This window comes from Dreissena polymorpha, chromosome 13 (assembly GCF_020536995.1).
Source record: "Dreissena polymorpha isolate Duluth1 chromosome 13, UMN_Dpol_1.0, whole genome shotgun sequence".
Lineage (NCBI taxonomy): Eukaryota > Metazoa > Mollusca > Bivalvia > Myida > Dreissenidae > Dreissena > Dreissena polymorpha.
Window position 1 is genome coordinate 43,330,922 of NC_068367.1, and position 20,751 is coordinate 43,351,672.

At 33.4% G+C, this 20,751-nt stretch overlaps 1 protein-coding gene across 5 annotated transcripts in view; it reads left to right on the forward strand.

Moving 5' to 3' along the window:
* Positions 1 to 20,751, forward strand: part of LOC127856170 (transcription intermediary factor 1-alpha-like) — a 273,940-nt gene that overhangs the window by 182,364 nt on the left and 70,825 nt on the right. For 3 of the 5 annotated variants that reach the window (XR_008037879.1, XM_052392229.1, XM_052392231.1), the window contains exons 1-3: positions 8,381 to 8,471; positions 8,619 to 8,665; positions 9,383 to 11,130. The exons of 1 other annotated variant lie outside the window; for it this stretch is intronic. Coding sequence is in view for 3 of the 4 variants with exons in the window: in XM_052392229.1 (XP_052248189.1) it covers positions 9,714 to 11,130 (1,417 nt within the window). In the remaining variant the exon portion in view is untranslated. Of the gene's footprint in view, positions 1 to 8,380; positions 8,472 to 8,618; positions 8,666 to 8,971; positions 9,057 to 9,382; positions 11,131 to 20,751 lie in introns of those variants that run through there. One more of the 5 variants, XM_052392230.1, reaches the window with a different exon arrangement.

The following is a 20,751-nucleotide window of genomic DNA, read 5'->3' on the forward strand; positions in this document are numbered from 1 at the left end:
ACAATGTCAATTAAACCCGAAGTTTATGACAAAGTTAAAAAATAGCGATCAAATGCGTTCATATTAGCGTCAAATACGCTTCCGTATATAAGTTATATTTAGAAAGCAATAACCATTGACTTAAATCCAATCACGCGGAAGACTGCGTCTACAGTTATATATGTTCGAATTTTGAAAGCACTTCAGCGTTCAACTTCATCCATTGGGTTCATTATTTTAGTACATGTATCACTATTAGTATCAATATAATACTTAGTATAATAGATAGATATATTTGACTTTTGATTTATTTATTATTTTTGGAAAATGTCAATAAATGGAACATAAGTGCTTCGAGCTTTAAATAGTATTCGGTTTTATACTCCGCAGTCATATTGAGGTAGTGGTATAGTTTAGACAGGTGTAGTTTCGGACTAAGGCCGTATACGTAAGTTTCTTTTTTCTATATTGCATTTCATTTCCAGAACAAATTATATGTAATCAATCGCGAATGGACAATAAATCAAAGTATGCGTAATAAGTTTAAATGTCTTAATCAAGGTCAAGGCAATGCAATTAAATAAATTATTTGCGATTGCCGATACGAATGTATCCTGACGTCTATGTTAATGAAGTTCGAATTTTAGTTTAGAACTGAAAACTCATATATTATTATTAAAGCAAAACCAGTAACTTTTATTAAATTAAACAATTAATTAGGGTTTTAAACAAATAAAGGTAATTCGGTTTACCCTATTTAAGGAAGTAATTTTGCTCCATGGCTGACGTAAAGGGCAAGATAACAACCCTGAAGTGTGGTCCATGCTTGTTCGATGGCAACTCAGTGGAGCCAACGCAGTTCTGTGTTGACTGTCTGGAATATTTGTGTACTGGATGTGCACGCGAACATCGAAGGCATAAGCCATCATGTGAACATACATTACTCGAAGACAGTGACTTTCCGCCAGATGTTAAATTATTTGAAGAAATGAAAAAATTATCTTATTGTCAGAAACATCCAAATGTTGAAGTATACCAATACTGCCCACATCATGGTGAATTAATTTGCATGTTGTGTCTGCAAACATACCACAGGTTCTGCGAAGGTCTATCTGACCTTACAGATTTGCTTGTAGATGAATCCATGCGTATGAAACCGGAAGAACGTATTCATAACCTCCAGATTAAGTGTAAAGAAAAATTAAATGAAATTATGCCACATTTAGATGAAGCCTTGGTCGATATAAATAAAGTAGATAAACAAATACATGATTGTTTTCATATTTTGAAAGAGAACGTTGATCAAATAGAAAAGAAATTGAATCAAAAGCTTGACACTTCGACTCAACGTGTTATACAGTTAAAGCAAACTTTATCAAAACTGGAAAAGAAAACATTGATTTACGAGAATATGCACAATATAACGTCCAAGTATGGAACAGAAAAGCATAGAATAGCCTTTAACTTCACATTGTCGACGCTACAAAAGGACCTTGACGAAGATGACTCGGTGAAATCCGTAATAAATGACAAATTACAATTTATACAACCGACAAAAGTAGAAGATCTGATGGGCATGTTGCGTCGATTCGATGTTGTGCTTACATGCAGAGATGAGCAAGAATCCGAATTGAGCAGCGATGAGGCATCTATACATGAGGACGCAATGGAATTTCAAGAGCCAAAAACACGAGATGTAGCGACACAGTATGAGGAAAATTTGGCTGAATGTGGAAAGGCTTCCAAACGACGTTTGAGATGCTTGAATGTTATTCATGATAACATTAGACTATTAAAGTTTGAGTATCATCAGAAAAAAGAAATAAAGCGTTCCGTTGTAGCAGTAGACATATTATATGACGGCAGAATAATTTTGTTGCAGCATGAAAAAATGTTGACATTGCACTCATCGAAACTGCAATTATCATCAACATTCCAACTAAAACGAAATGCTAAAGACATGTGTGCTGTACAGCAAACCAGTAAAGGTGACTTTACACTAGCTGTTTGTTTTGAACAGTCAAGTAAAATTTCAATCCTAGAATATCACGACGAGTTTCAAGAAACGAACTATTTTAATTGCAGCCAGAATGTTATCAGTATATCAATGTATGATTATCATTTAGTTACGCTTGTAGAACGGAAGAGTTCAAAATCATCCTATGAAATTCAGCTGTTGGATATCCCGACTGGTCACGTGTGTTACACCTTTGACGAGTTTAAAAAAGAAACATCCGAACACGCCAACTATTACGCATGTATTACCTTTATTAAACCTTACAGAATACGTGCGTGCCAAAAGACTAATCATGTTGTTTTAGTTGATGCAAATGCAGTTTACCGTTTCAGCATCGGAGACGGTAAATGTGAAAATGATACATTGTACGCAGTCGGTCAATGTGTGTGGTATCATGATGAAGTACTGAAAACCCCGCCGAACCTCAAAAATGCAACGGATGTTAAATGCGATTCTCAAGGAAATATGTATGTCCAGGCAAATAACAGTTTGTATCAGTTATATCCATCAAATGGCCGCTTCATTATAAGACTACTTATGAAACAGTTTGACAATGTTTCTGCACTGGCCATAGACGAATCACGTAATCGTTTAGTAGTGGGATATAAAGATTCTGATCGTGCTCATGTTTACAAATATAGCTTTCTCAGAGACCGATAAGGATTTAACAAATATTAGCTTTTGTCTTTGAACATTTTACAAATAACGGTTGTTTCTCAGCGCTAGTGTTGCTTATTTTCAAAGTAGAATGCTTGAAAGGACGATACATGACTGAAACATAACAACAGTGTGAAACATTACAGGTTCTTGTTCATTTAAGTTTGAATAGCTATTGTATTTCAAGAAATGGGTACGTTAATTATTAAATTTAACATTACATTGGACTGAACGGCTTGATTGTGATGTGTAGTGTAAAATTTAATAATCAACTACATAATTAATATACAATTAATTTATTTTCCCTTTGAAAGATGCACACAAAAATAATCAAACATGTAAGCTTGTAGATTTTGAATGAACATATAGTTGTATTATATGCTAGAGGAACATATGTTTACTTTATGCTTGCCATTACGCTTTTGGAATTCAACGGATGATAAATGTTTACGTACACTTACGATATTATGTATTCATACTCATGAACGACTGGCAAGGTAACCAAATCATATGAATAAAGAATGTTTGTAGAATAAAATAATATATATGACTTTTTGTTCGCTAAAGTTATCAGACCTTTGTAGGTGGTACGAAATGAAAGGTTTAACATAATCTTCATCATTCTGTTTTTAAGTATATAACGTTTCATCAGAATATCAAGGTTACTAAAAAGGTTATCAAATTATTAAGTTTTGCGTTCAGATGACATGAGGGATAACGGATGGACTTAACGATGCAGGCACAATATATTTTATGAATAAATATTGCACATCATCATATAAATGAAATTATGTCGTTTGTGGTTGAATTTGAACAACATTCTCAGAAGGAACCAATACAAAACCTCCAACACAACAGCTTTAAGCAATTATTCAGTCTGCTTAAAGCACTGATGTTAAAGTAAAAGCAGTTTGAAAAGACGCGTTAAGGCAATAAAAATGTTGCCTTAAATAATACTATGTTTAGCATATATGGAAACAGATATACTAATAGACAAAAATATCAGGGACCGAACATATAAAGGTCGAAATAAACTAATATCCAGCTCCATTTTTCGAATACTGTGTAGGCTTCATTATATGCAATCTCTGAAGCGCTAAAATAGGTCATTCTGGCTGTTAACGTTTGGCATGTATAACAAAGCTAGGTAAGTAGTACACGAATTTTACAAAATACTGATTTGTTTAACCCATTAGTAATCGATACAAATGTCAAAAACACTTTTTAAATTAAATAATATTTTAAATAATGATATGCTTTTTTGGATTGTATGTATAAAATGTATACTGGAAAGATTATTTATTATTTTGTTTTAAAATTGTTATTTTACAAATCTGTTCATTTTTGTATGCAAGACGGCGATTTTAAAATTAAACCAGTATTCAGAAGGATTTTGTGAATGAAAGAGGATACAATGTTATACATGAATGTTAAGGGCTACGACCATGCAATAAATGTTATATTTGATTCACAAGGTAATATATATGCGCTAAATTTAAATTCGTTTATGAAACAGGTAAATGCGAATAGAGGTTTTCACGACATTGATGAAAGTCTTTTTACAAACTATAACAATGGCTCAGCGATAGCTATTGAAGAACACCGGAAACATATATTGATTTGCTATTCATATCTTTGTATTCAGACGCGCAATTTAAATAAGGTTCGAATGCAGCCTTAATATCTTCTATTCGTTCATTGAATTGGTAACCTCCATTATAACTGTATTGATTGAATATAGCCATTCAAAGTTTTTTATAGGTGTGTTATAAGTTGGATATTTGTTGATTCTGAATTTAACTGAAGTAAATTAAATAGGCAAAAATCTTACGATAATGTTCAAGAAATAAAAATATGCCTTCTGGATTTAAAGTGTCGATTTTACTAATTTACAGGAGTGATTTCTTATGAAATAAAATCAAGTTGTTAAAACGATATAAAGTGTCCTTTGATAATTACATGCACATGTTGTTTTAATATATTTAATTTGAGTTATGATATTTAATCCAGTGCGTACATAGCATTCAACTTTCGGGTGAACCTTGACAATTGTTCCCTACATATAATACAGTGTCCATCATTTAATAATTGTATTTTCTATTATATAATTGCTACATTAATTTATTATTAATAGCAAACATTATATTAATTACACAAGGAACTCAAACTTTATTTTAAATTTGCATATAATGCGTATAAATTATGTAAATGGCATATTTATCAAATGCTGGTAATATGTATTAACCTTTTTAAGGTACAGAGATACATCATCAGTATTTCTTGTAAGTATGTCTTTAACGTATCACAAACACAGTTTACTCATAGTGATGGATAAATGTATTAGTCAATTTCCAAAAAATCTTTAAACTTCATCATCATCATCCTCATTTAAATCAAAAGTATGCGTGTTGCACTAACCAGTTTCTTTTTCTATCTCATAAATGATTTCATAAAGACACAGAAATTGGTGTTTGTACTTAACATATGCTACACATAAATGAAAATCAGTTATATTATTATTTTACGTATTTAATTTGCAATGGTGATGAACCCCTATAGCACCTCTAAATGAAACAATTTTCATGGCATAACGTTGCGCCATCTTCCTAACGAACGAGAACCGGTTTAGGTTAGGGTCCCATCTGACATAACGTTGTAACTGAACTCAAAATAGACACTAAAACCATCTGTATTAAAAATCAACACTTAAGTACCTATGTTCGATTATTTCAACAAACAAGCCTATCAAATGACGGGAAGGCGGTCGGGTATTGTATACACACAAAAACGTATGAAATGGCCAGAGAGCGGGTTAATCATAATATATGATTTCTTTCTCTCTTTACATAATTTATCACCGGGTTCAGGTTATACACACCTCGAATAGCGAATCAATAGGTGTACAACGCATATACATGACAAAATGAGAAACTCGTGCGTATTTCGACCTAAACAATTACCAAATGGCTTTACTAAATAACAATAACAACACAACACCTTTTTTTTCAAAACGAGAATATTATCATACCTTTAAGTATTATAAATATATAATTGTTCATGAAGAAATATTGAAAAGCTCAATTTTGTCACAAAAGTTGTTCATAAAATTTGATGTAAAACCAGACGATTTTTAAGCAAAGGAGTTCCATCATTAACACACTAATCCGGAAATTATACAACCGGTACATTCACATTGTATGAAACTTTGACAGTCAATCATGTGACCGCCAGATCGTTGGGAAAAAAATGATAAAGATCATTATGGTGGGCATAATATTGCCGATTAAAATATTGGTTAAATGTCTAATTTTACATAATTTTCCCCATATCTTACAATGGTGTTTTAAAAATCGTGTCACATATAAATCGAATATGTGTTCATTAAAGTGATGGAAATGATGCTCGGGCTATCTAAAATAAATTATTAGATTGAAAGGGGCATATATTATGATTGACGAACAAAAGTTGGTCAGCCGAGCAGAAGTAAGGGAAAACTAGTTTTTCTAACTGGAAACAACATTTCAAACAAATAAATATTTAAAATAAAATGAAAATCAGTCAGTTTTATTTTGAATTTGTGACTACAAGTATTATGCGCAAAATTGCGTTCTATAAAAAAGAAAGTATAATAATCAAGGCACCTATGTTTGAAATAAAACAGCTATCTCAAACGTGTATATTAAATGTTCATTGGTTACATTCAAGAATTTATAGTAACGCATTTTATACTAAAAAAGATCTACAAATAACTATCTGGTATCATCTGGGAATACAAGTCATAAATGTGTTATTTATCATTTTTAGCAATTTCTGAAAGCAACAATGCAGAGGCGTATTTAGGTGGGGGCTAGGGGGCTACCCCCCCCCCCCCAGCTGGCTGAAAAGATACGATTTTTGTTTTTTAAATGAGCCCCTTATAGTTTCAATCCACTTGTGTATTTCCTGTCATATGCCCCTAATTAAGCAATAAGCAGCTGTCAATTTGTGTAATCAGCCCCCAGGCATGTGTACAGACGATCTAACCTTCGCCAGCTAAACTGCACGCTTCACTGACTGTAAGTGATAAGCTACGCTATTTGATTAGCAATAGGTAAATGTTTACAAATGGCTCATTAATTTTTCGGTAAGTTTCTTTGATGAATTTAAAGGGCCTTTTCACAGATTACGGCATGTATTCAAGTTTGTCACTAAATGCGTTATATTGATATATGTTAACATTGGGTCTAAAACTCTCCAATAAAAAAAAACAAGAATACAATTAAAGACTTAAAAAAAATAAACCTCAATGGGACTCGAACCACTGACCCCTGGAGCCATGGAGCAAAAGTCTACCGCTCTATCATCATTCGACCATCCGCATAGATAGAACTTGAAATAAAGAGTGTTGTTAAAATGTTATTTTTATAATTTGTAAAAAAGGTTTATCAATGACTGCCTTATTTGACAGTTTTTGAACCACAAGACTCAACAAGATAATACATAATATGATTACAACCAAGTTTGATAAATATCTACCCATACAAGAGGGTGACTGAGTAGGATATCCAACATGGTTAATTAGGAGGTCCACCTATCTAACACTGTTAAAAATTTCTGGATAAAGACTATGTCTCCCACCACTTTAGTGGTGTAAGAGACATTTGATTTACCCCTGTGTGTCTGTTTGTCTGTCACACTTGATGTCTGAACTAAAGTTCTTGTTTGTTTTACATGCACTTTTATCATGCAATATGCTGATTAGATAGCATAAAATAGCGTCATTTCAAGGTGCTATTTAAACAAAAATTAGACGACATGAGGGGACACCATTCCCCCCTCCCCCATTCGACAACATGGTTAATTAAGAGGTCCACCCATCTAACACTGTTAACATTTCTGGATAAAGATTATGACTCACACCACTTTAGTGGTGTGAGAGACATTTGCTCTACCCCTGTGTGTCTGTTTGTCTGTCACATTTAATGTTTGAACTAAAGTTCTTGTTTGTTTTACATGCACTTTTATCATGCAAAATGCTGATTAGATAGCATGACATTGCGTCATTTCAAGGTGCCATTTCAAAAAAAAAATTACGACAGGAGGGGACACCCTCCCCCACCCTCCCCAATTCAGCCCCCCCTCTGAACACTTTCTGGATACGCCTCTGCAATGGATCATTATATTAACAACACAAAATGTTAGCTGAACACGAACATTTTGATACATAGCTGATAATGTTTGGTTATGAAACGATGGAATGCGACTGTTGTCTTTAGATACTGTTTATGAACGATTCGGGTTTTTTTACATTTCTTGCTTTATTTTGGCCATTAAAATGCTAGAAGTAGCTGAGCATGCCGACTCAATATATCATTTTTGTATTGTTAAAAATCAAATCATTATAAAATTATGATGCAAGACAAATATTCGAAAATATGAAACTTACAATCCACGTTAGCATTAAAAGTGGCGTTACACAGATTTATGATGATAAAATACCTTGTAGATATACATTGATTTTTACAGTTTAAAACCAGTAATGAAAGAATAACTAAATACAAATACATGTGCGTTATCTTTAAATAGATTGAGAACAATGCACGTGATAAACCGTTTTGTTATATCGATATGAAAATGAGCTTCGGTTCTGAAAGTCGAAGTTTCCGACGTAACTTTAAACTAGCAATCGCATACGAAAGTGCCACATACGCTTCCATATTTTATAAATTGGTGGAAAGCAAAAACAGTATTGAACCAATTCAGTCATGCGGAAACCTTCTGCTACTGGGTTTAGTAAATAAAATATGGAATTTGTTTAACTTTCAACTTTTTAAACGCGGTATGTTATTTTTGTAGTATAATTAGTATTTATATGATTTGTCATATTATTGGTAGATTGATTTACTTTTCATTTCCAGAAAATGCTAATCAAAAGAACATGCCGCGCTGCGAGCTTTAAAAAGTAATTTTGTGTTCTACATTTCAGCCATTTTGAGGAAGTGGTCTGATTTCTAACTGGATAAGTTCGTTCGCGTGAGTTTCTTTGTTCTACAATTTGTTATCGAGTTTATCCTACAGAACAATACGTATCACTCGTTTATGGATCACAAATACAAAGTTGATAAATTTAAACGTCTTTAAGTAATTGTGTCACGTCGACAGTTAAATCGCACTATTGGCTTACGATTTGTAATACGAAGGTGTTTTGAAATCAAGCTTAAAGGGAGGGCATTTTCACAGATTTTGGCATGTACTGAAGTTTGTCGTTAAATGCTTTATATTGATAAATGTAAACATTGGATCTAAAAAGCTCCAGTACAAAAAACATTTTTTTTTAAGTAACCCTCAACTGGGCTCGGACCACTGACCCCTGGAGTAAAAGTCTAACGCTTAGACCACACTGCCATCAGTGCTCATACAATTAGTAATGTATTTTATACTTTATATAAGCAATCTTCGTAGTGTCACAAGATATAACGACAACAACAAAACTCTCCACATTATTCAATCGTTTCAAGTTGAAACGCTTTATAATTTGCAGGTTGTTAAATCGTTGAAAGATGCATATAATGGATATTTTAGAGCATGGCAAATGTTCAGTATTACTGTTTCCTCACAAATATAATAGCTATTACGAAAATGTGCGAATCTGAAACATTTTTTTATTGCTGTCAGTTTACCAAAAGGTGAAAAAGTCACTTAAATAAAGATAGTATGTAATGTAGAAAATTTTTAAAAATCTTATTTCAGGGGTTAATCTTTGTAAATGGCCGACGTAATCCAGGAAACAACTACACTGAAATGTGGACCTTGTCTTTTTGATGGAGACACAGTTGAGCCAAAACATTTCTGTATAAATTGTCTTGAATACCTGTGTCCTGGGTGTGCACGAGAACACCGAAGGAACAAGTTATCTCGTGAACATACACTACTTGACGACAGTGAATTTCCGCAGGATGTTAAACTATTTGAAGAGATGACGAAATTGTCGTACTGTCCAAAACATCCTCATGTGGAAGTCGATCAACATTGCGCAAGTCATGATGTTTTAATATGCACGTATTGTTAACAGAACGACCACATGCTTTGTGAAGGGATTACAAACCTTGCATTTTCTCTGGGAGAGATTTCCAAATCTAAAAACCAGGATGAACTTATTAATGATCTTATGACGACATGTACAGCGAAACAAACTGAATTCTATACCAATTTCAAAGAAGCCCAAATTAATTTAAGTGCAGTTGAATTTGAAATTAATAGTTTTATTCAGACATTGAAAGATGCTGTTCAGAAGCTTGAGAGAACATTGAATGAACAGTTTAAAAAAGTGACACAACATTTTAAACATTCTGAAGAAACGTTGTCAAAGATTGTCAAGAAAGCATCATTTTACGAAACTATGAAAACGATAACGTCGAAGCATGGCACAGCAAGACAGAATATTGCTTTGAACTTCAAATTAGCTCTGTTACTTAAAGAACTGGAATCAAATGATTCTATGGAATCCGTTTGTTCTAAACAAATTCAATTTTTAAAATCAAACACTTTTCAGGATCTGATTAGCGAGTTGGATCAATTCGATGTTATTTTGAGATCTAAGGACGAATGGGCCTCCGACATGTGCAGTGATGAAGAATCCCTGTATGAAGATGCATTAGAACTTCCTGAAACGAATAAACGAGATGAGGCGACGCAAGTAGAACAACTTATGATCGCACATGAATTGGGTCCGAAGAAGCCCTTGCACCGTTTGGATGTAAAGCATGACGATATACGATTGTTGAAGATTGAAAGCCAGAATCCTGAAGAAGTATTGTGTTCTATAGTAGCACTTCACGTTTTATCTGACGGAAGAATAGTATTATTGCAACAAGGAAACAATTTGAAACTACATTCACGCACATTACCATTAATCTCACAACTACAGTTGAAACACAATGTTAAAGACATGTGTATTATTGATCAAAACAGAAACGGATTATTTACAGTAGCTGTTTGCTTTGAACAATCATGCACAATAACGTTCATAGGGCATGATGTCAAATTTCAGGAGAGGCACACTATCCACTGCAGTAACAATGTCGTATGTATATCAATGTATGTTCACCATTTGGTAGCCCTTGTCGAAACAAAAGGTTTTAAATCATCATTTGAAATTCAGCTTCTGGACAAATCGACTGGTCACGCGTGCTACGCATTTGATAAATTTAAAAGAATGAATGACACGCACAGCTTGCATGGAACAAATGTGGTAATTGATAAGCCGACACGAATATATGCATGCAAAACCAAAATGAAAATTACATTAGCTGATGCAAATACAGTTTATATCTTTAAGATTGAAGATGGTGATTGTAATCACCAAACAGTGTGTGCAGTAGGTCAATGCGTGTGGAAACTGAGCGACATCGCACTTAGTCTTAACAATGTTAGAGATGTTAAATGTGATTCACAAGGACATGTGTATGCTCTAACAAAGTCATATTTATATCAGATGCCTCAACCTTGCATAAATTATAATTTGCGATATCTTATTTCTAATTGCCGAACCGCTGCTGCAGTGGCGATAGACGAGTACAGTCAGAGCATAGTGTTAGGTCAAAAGAATGCAGATCGTGCGCACTATACAGCTATAGATTTTCGACAGACAAATGAGGTTTCTGCAATGTTTCTAACTGGCAAAAAACTTGAACAATACCGTAACGTATTGCTTGACACAATGGGGCTGCTTGTTTATTTGGGGCTTCGATACCACTTGTATTGCACGATAGTGGCGGAGATTAAGTTAAATAATGGTGAATACTTACTAGCCGATGGTATTGCAGGTGTAGTTCAAATGAATATAAATCGGAAAACGGTATTCGAATGTCTTATCATTAAACAACAATACATGTATTTAAATTCCGTTAAAATCATTAAATTCGGTATTCGTCTTACAAGTAGCATTGAAAGTGTATGTTCCAATGTCATTTGGAAAAACATGTTAAAGTTATACATACATTAAAGGTAATGAAAATGTCATTTTATTGAATATTTTATGAATAAAGATATGTGTTTTTAAAGATACGTCGTATCTATGCACTTATCACCAATCTCAACAAATACCTATGTTTTCGTGTATTTTTATGAATTGTCAAAAAATTTGATTGTGCATTAATTGTAAAGAATTGTTATTTGGTTATTGAAGGCATAATCACCATAAAAAGATTATTTCTTTAACAATTCGAAGGCTTAGTTTTATTTTGAGATGTTGAATTATTATAAGTATTTTAACAACTAGTTTGTGAAATTAACTAGTTCGTCTAACAAGTAGCATTGAAATGCTAGGGACCGTAGTGACATGGTGAGCTTATGTGACCGTGTGATGTCCGGCGTCCCTTGTGTGTACGTGTGTGCGTACATATCGCATTGTCGCCCTCTGGATTTTAATGTGTAATCACGATGGCACTAACGGTATTTCGTACAAAACCCAATACCAATAATCGGCCTAATAAGCATACACTCTATATTGTGAGGCACCTATCTTCCTCGTTTCGTTTTGATAGGAAAACGTCTATATACTCCAATAGATGCCATCAATACAAAGTTATTGTTAAGAGTATATCTATTTACCACACTTTTTTTTCTACCGTTAGTTAAGAACGTTGTGTATTCCCTATAATCAAAACATCGATGATAACCTGTGACATCTGAACGCGATTTTTGTTTTGCAAAAACGCACATAATATGCTTTTTCCAAAACATAGTGTATGTTCTCTGTTCAGTATTATTTTTTACTGCCATGTCAGTTATTCTGATGCATTGTGTACATAATGGCATACCTTCGGCAGTATTAGCCCGATGGCTTTAGCCCTATCTAACATCATAGCCGTTTGATTGAACAATATTTATTTAGCTATGAGTAAACACAGGTAAGCAATACTATACCAACTTATTTAATACTTTGACAAAATATGTCCAACAGGTAGACATCGCTTTATATTGCTTAACACAAATAACGCAAAGTACAATTTTACAGAATTTTGGAAAAAGCTCCAGGCGTATACTGTGTCTCTCTTCTGTGAGTTGCAAGCGCTGCTTTAATGGTGTAAACTACTACGCTTGGATCGAAATGTAAAAATCAAAGCGCTGAAGGCACTGAATTTGTTCGTTGTTGCTTAATCTTAGTCGCAACTCAGTTTTCAAAATTATGTTATAGCTTTTTATATCGCAAGTTTGAAATTACCACAACCCATTCAAATTCATAAAGAGTGTGTATTAAAGCACAGGTCGAGATGTGTTTGTTTTTTGAAATCATTAATAAAAAAGATAATTTAAGCTTCATTTTAGGAAAACAGGGCTTAATGCATATGCATTTATTGTCATCCCAGTACCAGAAACTCTCTTTAAACGAAAAACACCGCAAAATCAGAAAGTGTTGCATTGCACAGGCTAATCAGTGTACACAGGCTAATCTTATTTGGCATGCATTAAGCCCCGTTTTCCCTGAAAGCAGCCAATATGTACAGATTTCAATGATAAACACTAGACTGGCCAACGTTGTCTTGCAAGCTGTTAAATACTTTTGAATACATACACACTATGTAGTGTACCAGTGAGAACTATAAACAGGCAGATGCGGTGGTAAGAGCAGACGCTCCTAGCATTCGTCGTCTGCTTAATTTTACTGCAGTTATCCATACAGGAAGCGGTTACGGTCCCTAGCGTACTTAACGCAGACTGACTTGCAAAATTGCCTCTACATTATTTGTGAGCTAACGCTCACAAATAACTAGGAACAGTATAGAACATCTGTATAACATTACAAAGGTATAGGCCTTAGAAAATGATATACGTACATATAGTTATAGTTATTAAACAACAAGTTCAAAAGAAAAATGTAGAATGCGATAAAAATGAAAGTACGTTTCCACGTATCAGCATTCATTTGAAATACACTAACGATATTTAGATAGAGAAAAGGAAGTAGAATTTTAAAAAGAAGGAAATTGTGATAAGACACGAAGCAGTTGCGGAACGGGGCATCCTCAGCAGAATATGGTCTGTTTATACGATAGAGTAACGTTGCAATCTATGACTATCCCCTAACCTCCTATGTTAATTAATATAACATATTAACTGTATGTGTATTTTCGGCTTAGGAAAAATGAACGTTAGTAGAGAATACTATTGTAAATGTAAAAAAGAATACAAATTATTAGTACGAAAAAAGAAGAATTCTTACTTAAACAAGAGGGCAATGATGACCCTGAATCGCTCACCTGACTAACCAAATACAATCCCAACCCAGTTTTCATCAATATAAACATTCTGACCAAATTTCATAAAGATTGTATGCAAACTGTGTCCTCTATTGTCTACACAAGGTTTTCTTATATTTGACCTATTGACCTAGTTTTTGACCCCAGGCGACCCAAATACAACCCCGCCCCAGATTTCATCAAGACAAACATTCTGACCAAATTTCATGAAGATTGGATGAAAACTGTGACCTTTATTGTCTACACAAGGTTTTTATATTATTTGACCTAGTGACCTAGTTTTTGACCCAGGATGACCCAAATACAATCCCAATCCAGATTTCATCAAGATAAACATTCTGACCAAATTTTATAAAGATTGGATGAAAACTGCGACCTCTATTGTCTATACAAGGTTTTTCTATTATTTCACCTAGTGACTTAGTTTTTGACCTAGTGACCTAGTCTTTGACCCCAGATGACCCAAATACAATCCCAACCCAGATTTCATCAAGATAAACATTCTGCCCAAATTTTAAAAAGATTGAATGAAAACTGTGACCTCTACTGTCTACACAAACAAATTTTTGACGGTTTTTCTATTATTTGACCTAGTGACCTAGTTTTTGATCCCAGATGACCCAAATACAATCCCAACCCAGATTTCATCAAGATAAACATTCTGACCAAATTTCATAAAGATTGGATAAAAACTGCGACCTCTATTGTCTACACAAGGTTTTTCTATTATTTGACCTAGTTTTTGACATAGTGACCTAGTTTTTGACCCCGGATGAACCAAATACATTCCCAAGCCAGATTTCACCAAGATAAACATTCTGACTAATTTTCATAAAGATTTAATGAAAAATGCGACCTCTATTGTCTACACAAGGTTTTTCTATTATTTGACCTAGTTTTTGACCTAGTGACCTAGTTTTTGACCCCAGATGACCTAAAAACAATCTCAACCCAGATTTTATCAAGATACGCATTCTGACCAAATTTCATAAACATTGGATGAAAACTGTGACCTCTTCGGTCTTCACAAACAAATTGTTGATGATTTTTACAATTATTTGGCCTAGTGACCTAGTGTTTGATCCCAGATGACCTAAATACAATCCCAACCCAGATTTCATCAAGATAAAAAATTCTGACCAAATTTCATAAAGATTTGATGAAAACTGCACCTCTATTGTCTACACAAGGTTGTTCTATTATTTGACCTATTATGTGACCTAGTTTTTGACCTAGTGACCTAGTTTTTTTTACCCCAGATGACCCAAATACAATCCCAACCCAGATTTCATCAAAATAAATATTCTGACCAAATTTCATAAAGATTGGATGAAAACTGTGACCTCTACTGTCTACACAAACAAATTGTGGACGACGGACGCACGCACACACGCACACATAACGGACGCCGGACATCACACGGTCACATAAGCTCACCATGTAACTTCGTGACAGGTGAGCTAAAAAGAAATACTCTGAAATGGAAAAACTTCGGTTTTGTAAACTGAAACAATTTTGGAGTTATTTTAAAAAGAATAAGAAATCTGTTGGAAATGATGTTTCTGTAGATTACTTTTGTAAATACTTCTCATCATTATGTAACGATGCATTTGTATGTAATAATGCAGCTGTTGGACTACGTCAAGGGGATGTAATTTCGCCTCTGCTCTTTTCTTTGTTCTTGGAAGAATAAGAACTACATTTACAAAGTAATTTAGGTACAGGTTTATATTTTGATGATATTTTGTTAATATTATTGTTATTTGCGGATGATATGGCAATTTTGGGTAAAACACCAGAAGACTTACAAAATAGCTTAGATAGTTTATATGATTATTGTAACTGTTGGGGTCTTGAGGTAAACACTCAAAAAACCAAGGTTATGGTTTTTCAGAAAAAGAAGTTCTTCCAAATGAGAAGTAGAGTTACCATGGGAACTTGTTAGAAACTGAAAATAACTTCAACGTTCTTGGTACAATTTTTAATTACACTGGCAATTGCGCCATGAATCAAGAGCATTTAATTGGTAAATCATTAAAAGCATTAAAATTACTTATGTATAATTGTAGAAATCATTATATCAAAACCAAATTACAATGCCAGCTCTTTGGTTTCTTTATAGGTTCAATATTGAATTATTCTGCCGAGGTATGGGGCGCACTTAAATCTAAAGAAAAAGAGCGTATACACCTCACGTTTTGTAAAAGTGTGTTAAAGGTCACAATTCGTACTTGTAACGCTGGTGTATATGGTGATTTAGGAAGGTACCCGTTATATATTACTCGATATATTAGGATAATTTAGTATTGGTGTAAATTGTTAAATACTGATACTATTTTATGAAAACGATTTATCGACAAAGTATATCTGATTGTTCAAAAGGTTATAATAATTGGGTATCAAATGATAAAAAATTGTTAGAAACATATGGCTTTGCTGATTGCTTTAGAAATAGTGATACTCTTGATTGTAAAGCATTTCCACATATATTTAAACAAAGATTGATTGATACTTATAAGCAAGACTGGCATAGCCCTGTTGAAAATAGTAGTGTATAAGATTTGTTACAAAATTGTAAAGATAATTCCCTAACATATGAACTAAATTTAAATGTATTGCCAAGTAGTTTAAGACTCTTTGTCAATAGAATAAGATTATCTGCGCATTCTTTAAGAGTTCAAACTGGTAGATTCGGTAGAAATAGAAGTCCAAGAAATGAGCGATACTGTCAATATTGTAATTCCCTTTGATATTGAAGACGAGTACCATTTCACTCTTATTGGTCCTTGTTTTAGCAATATACGTAAGAAATATATTAAGGAACATTATTATGTACGACCATCAATATTCAAATTTATTGAGCTTTTGAAAACTGAAAACAAATCTGTATTGATTACATTTGCAAAATATATTAAAGAAAGCTTGGAAATAAGAAAAGGAATTACAAATGTTAACGAAAACTGATCATCCTCTTTACATGCTGTGATATGTTATATTGAAATGTCAATTTATTCGTGTTTATATGTTATACTGATATACGTGATATTATAAATTGTCATATAATAATATGTGTATATGATGATGTACTATACAAATCATATCTGTTCTGTTCTGTTATGTCCTTATGATGATTAGTACATTGATTTTAAAGCGAGACTATACGATTTTGTCAAATATTTATGAATGTATATACAATGTGTAAAAAAACTTATTATACATATATTTAAATATAAATTAAAATAAAAGTTAAGAAGAACGTGTGTCGAAAAATGCAATATAAGTCAGATATTTTATTCAGAAATCGAAAATGTCTGAACAGTCAAATTTGCCAGCATGTATATCATGAATGTACGAACATATAGTTTTACGGATCATTTTAATTTCCTGCAACGATATCTATTCATACGACACATGAACACTAACTCCAATCCTAATAAAAAGACGAATGCTTCGGTTATTGTAGGAAAATATGTACGAAATATCTTGACGTCACAATCGTCTCGGGGTGCTTATTTGTCTTTGCTGCATTTTATGAAATTCGTATTCAATGTTTAATTTGTGTTGCCTATTTTGTGTTATTGTAACATATTTTTATCAATATATTACAATTAAACACATATAAAAATCGTTTAGCCTCGCTTTAAAGTGGCATCATGGCCATTTTTCACTGTTGAATTGAGCTAAAAAGAATTAACAGGTCAAAAGAGTTAGTTAAAATGTGGTAATTGACCAATTATCTGCAACTCATCCTGCTACCAGTTGTTTAATTTGTTTTATATTATATTCGATATTTTACATTACTGTACAGTCCTCTAAGCAGAGTGGAACTGTCTTTTTATTAAAATGAAACATGGTCCGTTATAGCTAGAGTATTTCTCGTCTTAACGATGCATACTAACACATATTTACTTGCCTTATTAAAATATGAAGAGCGATTATAGATTATATCATTTTTTAATACTCGCAAACATCATACAATCGCAATAATATAACTGAACATGGTTAGACTCCTTAAGTTTGTTCTTGAGTCTTCATATTGCTTTGTTATCTTATCTGAAGAGCTAATGCTATGATGCGCATTGTGCTAATTAATGTTAAGGTTCATGGGGATGATAAAATTGATTAAAACTTTGCTTTGGTTTTTCTTCATTCAATGTGGTACAATATGGTCAAACTATATATCATGTTAAAGCTTAAGACGGATAGAATAACATAAACACATTTTTGACATTCAATATTTGTGTGCTTTATTTTGGTTTAAAACCAATACATTTTTACACTAATTTACAAAATCTCAATCTAAAATTAGGAAGGATATGCACTACCTTAAGTTGAATAAATACAAAGCTATATACATATACAAGGTCAAGTTAGCAACATTTCACAGAAAATTATTGTCATAAAACAACAAATGAGTTTTTATTCAACTGCCTTTTTTGGATAAATTTCCTAAACAAAGTTCTAAAAATAACTAAAACGTAACTTCTTTTTAAAAATCCAGGTATGGTGGATAATAAGAGTCACAATTCTATTTCAAAAGCTTAACAATTTTGTTATTTACCTCTCAACCAAATTGCAAATGTTAAACCATCTCAAATAGAAATAGATTGCAGACGACATATAAAATTGTAAAGGAATATAAAGAAATTGGCAAACCGATTGATTTTATATTTCGATTCCTTCTACCCATTTTGAAAGCGTGGCCATCGCTGTGCCCCGTAGAAAAACGTGCAAAACAAATCGGTCGACACCACGTGCAGTGGTGAGAAAACCGGGTATGTGTATACACATACCTGAGAAAACACATACGTATTTTGACAGTTGGGTAGCAACTAGTAAAACAACTATAAACATTAATCAGCAAGAGATCGCACTAAATAACAGAAATGACCACGTCACGTAGAGATATCATCACTTACCCTATTTCAAATATTTTCCAGCTGAAAATTATCCCTCACACGTCTTTTTTTTAGTTTATTTGTATTGATTTTCTGGAGCCGAAGTGCATCTCACAGAATATCCATCCAACTTCCGTTGTTTTCACTTTCGTTATTAAAAACTCCGTTTAAAAGAATTATTTCTACTTTTAGATTGTTAAAGCGATGTATTATTATATATCATCAATAGAATAGCATACCGTGATGAATTGAACGGAGTTACGTATCGATCTTTCTGTCAGTCTGAAAGTGTACTATTTTATGCGCAATAATATAATACATGTGATTCGACAACGATTGTAAACATTGGTGAAATGCTTCTTACATAGTTACTCTTTTGAGTGTTTATGAGGTCTGATCGTGCAGTTTGCAAACATCAACGGAAAGATTACAATCCAATGCATTTGTCATCGTCAACCGTTTGGAATGTCAATTAGGCGAGTGTCGATATTCATCACTAGTTATATAATTTTCCGCCGAAATACGTGGAATAAATATGATTCAGATTTTTGAAAATAATGTATATTTTATTGTTAAAATCGCTTTGTATTTTGATTGATTTTGTGGATGTTATGATACGTTGATGTACAAAATTGGTAGCAGTTTGAAGAAAAAACATCCTTTAAAGCATATATGTATACATTTTCAATGTGGCACTCTTCCTTTAGTCAAATTTGAGTTCAATGCTAGGGGTCCCACATTTTTCAAAATGAAGCCTCTACATGAACCTTAACGGTTGTCATACTTCAGATTTGTAATGACCGTATACGGATTGTATTACACAGATGTGCACTATTTGATAGCCATAAAAAGTGACATTGTATTACCGCGACCGATTTCGGAAAAGAATAATAGTCTACGTAAACAGCTCACTCTGTCTAGCTTGCATAATACCGTAGGTTGGTTGGACACCACCAGGATTATATCCGTGGCCCCGTCCGTTAGGTCAGAAACGTCAATGGTAAGAAGGCCTGCTTCTAAAACTACCTCTTTAGCTCATCTGTTCAGACATTTTTCTAGACAATCTTCGCACAATCCACAATTGCTTTGGCCAATGTGATACATCGTTCCAAAACAATTTATAAGTGACAGACATAGAGTGTTAGAAAAGTGTACACACGTTTGAATGTTCCCTCTATGAGTCTGGAAAATCCTCATCATGATGATTCGGTAGTTATTACGCTCAAGCAATGCCAAAGTGCTATTACCACCTTCAATTAATCACTTCATGTTCATTTTCTGTAAATACAGATGTCTGTGTGTTTTTTCCATAGCGACAACTTTGTGCAAAGTCTTACACCAGTAGTAATGACCGCAGTAGCAATTTTCTTCATTTTCTTGCTATCGGTACGACTTGTTGACTTCGTATTTTCCCACACCGGTTTGTTTATGAAGGCATCAACAGATGCTACACATTTCTGGCATCGAGACATTTTCGTCTTAAACTTAACATTCATAAACTTCTTCGTCCATATCCGTTAGAAAAAGGTCCTTCATACTGTACACCAGACATTAATTAACGTTTTAATCACAAACTTAATAGGCTTGCCAATCGACTAATTATCCTTCATCACACTAATCGGTTTACACCTTACTATGTGGTCATGCGGTTCACATCAAAATAATGCAAGCTGCCGGTTTCGTATGGCTTAACGGCAGTTATTCTCTAAACGAGGAAGTTTTGCGTACATTGAATGCCACGAAGGTCTGCCATAATCAAGCTGTTTTTCAAATCATGTTTTTCACTCGCACCCATAGGCTGAAAAATTTCTTTATGTGCTTCAGCATCCACCTTGCCTTTATCTGGTTAGATTGTTTCCACGAGCCGATATTTTTGTTTTATCAGTGTCTTCGTCACTTTTAACTTTCTGTATGGATTGTTATTCCTACCTTCTTATTTTACATTCAAATGACTAATACA